Source organism: Saccopteryx bilineata, chromosome 1 (assembly GCF_036850765.1).
Source record: "Saccopteryx bilineata isolate mSacBil1 chromosome 1, mSacBil1_pri_phased_curated, whole genome shotgun sequence".
NCBI classification, from domain to species: Eukaryota; Metazoa; Chordata; class Mammalia; order Chiroptera; family Emballonuridae; genus Saccopteryx; species Saccopteryx bilineata.
In genome coordinates this window covers 236,203,673-236,209,698 of record NC_089490.1, presented here as the reverse complement: position 1 = coordinate 236,209,698, position 6,026 = coordinate 236,203,673, and the positions used below count along the sequence as shown (strand labels likewise).

The 6,026-nt window shown below is 43.3% G+C and overlaps 1 protein-coding gene across 1 annotated transcript; it reads right to left on the bottom strand.

The window, feature by feature from the left end:
• Positions 1-537: 537 nt before the first annotated feature.
• On the bottom strand, positions 538-5,643 carry RGS1 (regulator of G protein signaling 1). Its single transcript, XM_066253520.1, has 5 exons — positions 5,431-5,643; positions 5,019-5,099; positions 4,501-4,562; positions 2,996-3,159; positions 538-2,236 (listed from the first exon to the last, which is right to left on the bottom strand). The coding sequence occupies exons 1-5, from the start codon at positions 5,565-5,567 to the stop codon at positions 2,051-2,053; spliced, it is 630 nt and encodes a 209-aa protein (XP_066109617.1). The 5' UTR covers positions 5,568-5,643; the 3' UTR covers positions 538-2,050.
• Between the last annotated feature and the right edge of the window lie 383 nt (positions 5,644-6,026).

Genomic DNA, 6,026 nt, shown 5'->3' with positions numbered 1-6,026 from the left:
TTCATAGGCGACACTTAGAACTGCTGCAACTATAAGTGACTTAGGAAATGCCTTCTGGTCAGTGGGGGGCAGTGTCGTGTCACAGAAGGAGCATGGATTGTGCAGTCATGGAGCTACGTGCTGTCAGTCCCTGGGTTACCATATCGCCTTCAGGATCACCCGGGGGGTTTCCTTTTAAAACCTAGATGGTTATACCCGATCCCTTGGAAATTATGACTCAGTCAGTCTGGGGTAGGGCCCTGAAGGGGTGGTTTTGTGAACAGTCTAGGTGATTTTGAAGTTAGTTAAATTTGGGAAGTCATGATTTAATCTTCCTGACTCTCAGCTCTCATAGGATTGCTATGAGACTTAAATGAAAAAAATAATCAGGGTTTTATAAACTTCTAACCACCATAAAACACCAGTTGTTACTTAGGCTACTTCTTGAAATAACTTTTTTGTTCCTTTTTGAAAGATTTCAATTTCTTATCGGTTTGAAGCTTAACTGTAGTAGAACACATTTATTTGTTTGCTTTTATGCATTCCGATAGCAAAGGCAAAACTAATAAAGTCTATCTAATATGTGCATATAATATACAAAATAAAGGATTAATTAGATAATAGTTTTATTTTTTAATAATTAATGTTTAATTGCAACTTAAAAATAACCATATACATATAAAAATATGTGAACAGTTTGTTCCCTTAATAGTTTAATATGCCCATATATTCTTACTTTTCCTGAGCACATACTAAGTAAACTTTTTTAGGTTATGCAAAATTAAACTGACCCAATGAAATGTATCAGATTCTTAATTGGAGTTGTACATATTTTCTTTCTTTCTTTCTTTTTTTTTTTTGTATTTTTCAGAAGCTGGAAATGGGGAGGCAGTCCGACAGATTCCTGCATGCACCCGACCGGGATCCACCCGGCATGCCCACCAGGGGGCGATGCTCTGCCCATCTGGGGCGTCGCTCTGCTGCAATCAGAGCTATTCTAGCGCCTGAGGCAGAGGCCACAGAGCCATCCTCAGTGCCTGGGTCAACTTTGCTCCAATGGAGCCTTGGCTGCGGGAGGGGAAGAGAGAGACAGAGAGGAAGAAGAGGGGGAGGGGTGGAGAAGCAGATGGGTGCTTCTCCTGTGTGCCCTGGCCGGGAATCGAACCCAGGACTCCTGCATGCCAGGCCGACGCTCTGCCACTGAGCTAACCGGCCAGGGCCAGAGTTGTACATATTTTCAAGAACCATTGGGTTGTCTCATTTCAGACATCCACAAATTAATTGGATGGTAGTTTTAGAAGCTGAAGAAATGATAGAGAGTAGAAAACCCTTTGCTTGAATTTTTTGTTAAATCTGAGAGTTAAGTGTCAGTTTTAAAGAAATAATACCAAAGGAAATGAAGCAGAAACTGCTTCTATATATTTTAATATAAAACTTACATTTATATTTGACACTTGATAATTTAATTTACAAATATTATCTGACTTCCCAGTTTTAAGAGCAATAGCTTAAGTTTAAATACATTATGTTTTTTTTCTCTATCTCTTTCAAGCCCAACACAATCAAACAAACAAAACAACACCAAAAACACTTTGTGCCAATAACAGCAGCGGCAATTTCGAAACACATACTTTTCCAATAGTTGTCCAAGTTAAAGCAATTTCAGCAACCCGGACAGTCTCTAGATAGGAATAATGCAGCATGGACATCAGTTGACCTGAAGCTTAGAGCATGTCTTAATCAGTTTTAAACCTTTATTCACAGTGTCTGGTTAAGTGGCGCGTTCACAGGGCCTTGTCAGTTCTGAGGGGCTTTCTAGGACGTGGGTCCACCTATATTTTGCAACAGTGCCAAATCACCTCCTTCCTTCTTACTGTCTCTTGATTTTCACCGTGAACTTCTCCAACCCCTCGCCTGGATAAGGTCGATGTTAATCCGTTGTGAGTCATTTTGTTCTTTCCCTGGGCCTGTCTAGTCGTCCAAAAAGGCAAAGTTGCTCACCCAGGGAGCCATCTGGGAACATTCCTTCTGTACTTGATACCATCTGTCATTCCCTCCAGCCAGGAAATGGTCACTTTAGACTATTCGCCTGAAGGTCGTTCAGAAGGTTTAGGTATATATTTGACTTGAGGAACCTGGGATACGAGTCCTTTTCCATAAGTGTGTACACGATTTTTTGGGCTTCATCAAAACACGTGGAGGTTGGAGCTTTAATCTTCTTGGCTGTCAATTCTCGAGTGCGGAAGTCAATGTTGATCTAAAAGGGAAATCCACATTAGTTAATATATGCTTCTAATCTATTGTGTATTTTATGACATTACTGTGTTTTTCTTCCAAGCACCTCAAGATAGTGGCTTTAAGCCCTTCTTTAAAGCAGTTCAAATATCTCTTGAATGCCTGTTCTAAACCGGACCTTTCCTAGGGGTGGAGGAGTTAAACAGAAATATCGCAAGAAAGTCTTGGCTCCGAGTTGGCTCAGTGTATAGTTGAGCAATGCAAAAGAGGCAGCCATGAAAGATTTAAATATCCATGCAAGGTGACATGCTCATCATCAAAAACAGGGGTATGGACATTCAAGATTTATAGGGGGAGAGGGCACTTTATGCAGCTGTTTTTGCTTGCATCAAAAATATTTAACGGGAAGGTGGGCACCAGTACTAACTGGCAGTATTTTGACTGCTGCATTGCATGTATGATGCTCACTTGTGTGTTAGCCTGATCCAGGATGAGCTAGCTGATTAAGAACTTCCCAGCATGCAATTCTGGCCAGGAACCCATTACTCTCTATCCCAGCCCCATTGTGTTAGCTAGTTGTACAAAATCAACTCTCATCTTCTTACAGACATAGAAAATTAGGCGATCATTGCACTGAGCTAACTGTCTGAATACACCTACGTCTCTAGCAGTGAAATCACGAGACTCAGAGGGGTCTCCATCTTGCTTTGTACGCGGGATGACATTTCTGTATCTAGGCTCCCTGACGTCATAAACTAATGATAACAAACTTAATACTCACTTGCTTTGCAGCATCTGAATGCACAAAGGCTTTGAATATCCTCTCTGCTTTGCAATGCAAATTTTCAGACTCGGTTTTCTTATAGTCTTCACAAGCCAGCCAGAACTCAATATTCTCCTCACTGAACTCAGACTTCAGGAAACTTCCAAAAACGTCTTGCCCCGCTACAAAGAAAGAGGGGTTGAGATACTTAGTATTAATCAAGGTCATACATGAATAACTCAAAGAAGACATTTGCAAGAACATGCTACTGTGTTGTCTGTGTACACAGGGGAGAAACGGCTGTTTTGCTGAAATAGCAGCGTCCCACTTTGCATAGACAGAAAAGCCTTCATTTACAGTTCATCTGGGGCCCGGGCCACACAGTGGGGGGCTACAGAACTGGACTTTGCTTCCGTCTGCTCATTAGATGAAAACCCTGCGCTCCGGGTCACAGGGCAATCTCTCTTCTTATAGAGAGCCTCTCAGGGGAGCAAACATTGACAGAGGACGTGTTAATCATTAACAAACTTAATTTCCCCCATCCAACACATATAAGTTGGAATATAGTGAGGCCTGTCTATTCCCTACCCATGTGTGATGTGTGATGTGTGGACTGTGTTTGCAAGCGTGACTGAGACTTTCACATGAGCCAGTATCTAGAGCGTTTATTTGTTGGTAAGCTGACGTCCTGTCCGGTAACAAGACGGGTGAAGCAGATCTGAACGGCGAAAGGGGACGCCCCGTCCCTACAGGGTTTGTGGGGAGACGAGGGTGAGCTTGCCCACTAGAGGGAGACAAAGTTCTCCTCCGCACCGTCTGCAAGGTGCATCTCCGGACAGCATTGCAGGCCCCCACCGGGTGCGGGTAAGGAGACCTCATTTCATCCTTCCCTTCTTGCCTGCCACAGAAACGCCCCAGGAGACTTGGTATTTCAGAACCGTTATCCCATCCGTGTTGTGACGTGTCGTGCTACGCAGAATGCAGTTATGTTCCAGGGGTCTCAGCTGTTCTCAGAGCCCTGGGCCTGGGTTGTTTGCATTCTTGGCAATTCTAAACATGCTTGCTACGTGCAGGTGGGCTGAATGACCAATCAGTGAATGTAGAAATGGTAAAGTATTTAATCAACCTAACGACTCCTACTCACATATATACATGACACACACACACACACACACACACACACAATTATATTCTTTAGGTAGCTTTCAGACAAGCAGTTTGTAGGTTGAGAGGTCTGGGTTGCCTTTTTAAAGACTTGAAACCTCAGAACCCCAGTAGACTTTTTAGTTTGGCTCCTGCAGCAATAGAGCCCTGCAGGGAAGCAGCCTAAGGTCTCCGCAGCTTTGCCGGTGGCTGAGCTGAGTGCTAAGGGGTACAACATGCAGACACTGTTGGTGACGACAGAAAAACTGGGTACAGCTTTCTCACGCTCCCCTCCCGAACCACCTATCTTCCTGAGGCCGTTCTGCCTGTATGCCTCTGGAGCTACACCCAGATGCATCCAGCAGTTAATCTATACTCACCTGGGTTGGCAAGAAGTTTTTCCAGAGACTGAGACCACTGCATGACATCATCAGCGGAGAGTCTGCGGGGGACAAGAGGCGAAATCAATCAGTAAGAGATAACTTTTTTCCATAAGCATGAGTGGACTTGGAATGGTTGCTGCATTCAGGTAGCTTTGCCAACTAAGACCCTAGCCCTAGTAATTTTATTAAATCTGATCAAAAAGCAAAAGTTCCCTGAGAAATTGCTGCTGAAACAAAACTTCATCTAGGATGGCTCTAGGAAGCTATCTGCTGATAAAATGTAAAAAAAAAAAAATAAAAAAAAATCTAAGGACCTATCCGCCAACAGTAGAGTAACTAGCAAATATATGCACACACGTTTATATTTATTTACATGGGTACAAATGTGCTAATCCCTTTAGGCTTGTTACGTAAAATAATGAGGCCGTTATGCACAGTGCTGATCTCTTGCTAGAGCACAGAGAGAAGGCATAGACCACCTTTATCACAATAGTTCAGAGTGTGAGTGTACGTACATGTCCTTGGACTTGGAAGGCTTCAGCCCAGACTCCAGGTGTGGGATCATGGATCGCAGGTACGCCTTTACATCCATTCCACTACAAAAGACACAAAAGCGGATATTGATATTTCCTTGGGAGAATACATTTCATTGATTAAAAAAAAAAGAGCCTGAAATAAACTCCTCCAAGGAAGAAGGCAGTGATAAACATAGTTGATACAACTTGTTGTTATAGTAAGAGTGAGCCCGTTTAAGTCCGGAAAAATTCCCATCCACTTCTAATGCCTGATCATGATTTTATTTTTTCATACAATGGATTCTACTTCAAATTCCCAACAGGTAACTGCTCTGATCTAGCCAAACTGAATGCTGATGTTTACTCCCATTTCTTGTCAAAATTCACCAAAGAAGACACAGAAGGGACTTACAAGGTCTTTGGTCTCCTTTTCTGGGTCTTGTCCTGTAGGAATGAGTGGTCAGTTTCTTTCAGGTCCTTGGGCGCAGTGGAGAAGAACATGCCAGGCATCCTGTCTAACCGTGGAACGGAGATGCCTGCTCCTCTCATCGTGCTCGTCCGGCAAATACCCTGCCGGTCAGCGTCCCCGCCGCTTTATATAGTGAGAGCAAACAGGCTCGTGCTGTTCAGCGAGTCTGTTTATCAAGTGATGTTACCACAGACACTGGAAGTTCCCCCTTTCTCGCCGGCTTGTGACGTGTGTCTTGAAAAAAAAAAAAGAAAAGAAAAGCATACCGTGGTGCTTTGTGGTTGAAACTTAACCAAGTGAGACTAGGTCATTTGATTAGAAAGAAAGAAAATTAAACACACACAGGCACACACACACACACACGCACGCACACATACACACACAGCACATGTCTGAAACATGAGTGCCATCAGTGTTTGGTTCCAGGGAATGCTTGTGTCTTCATACAAACTGCACCTTTCCATCCAGCTCTCCTTGGGTGTATTTATTGTATCTACCTAGAGACTCAAGAGTGGGGACATGTCCCCCTGAAGCTTAAG

Excerpts from the sequence above, each read along its gene's own strand:
- RGS1 (XM_066253520.1), bottom strand. The coding sequence starts at position 5,567 with ATGAGAGGAGCAGGCATCTCCGTTCCACGGTTAGACAGGATGCCTGGC. Across the intron at positions 4,563-5,018 it reads CCTTCCAAGTCCAAGGACAT|ACTCTCCGCTGATGATGTCA; the intron begins GTACGTACACTC and ends TGTCCCCCGCAG. Across the intron at positions 2,237-2,995 it reads ATTCAGATGCTGCAAAGCAA|ATCAACATTGACTTCCGCAC; the intron begins GTGAGTATTAAG and ends TTTCCCTTTTAG.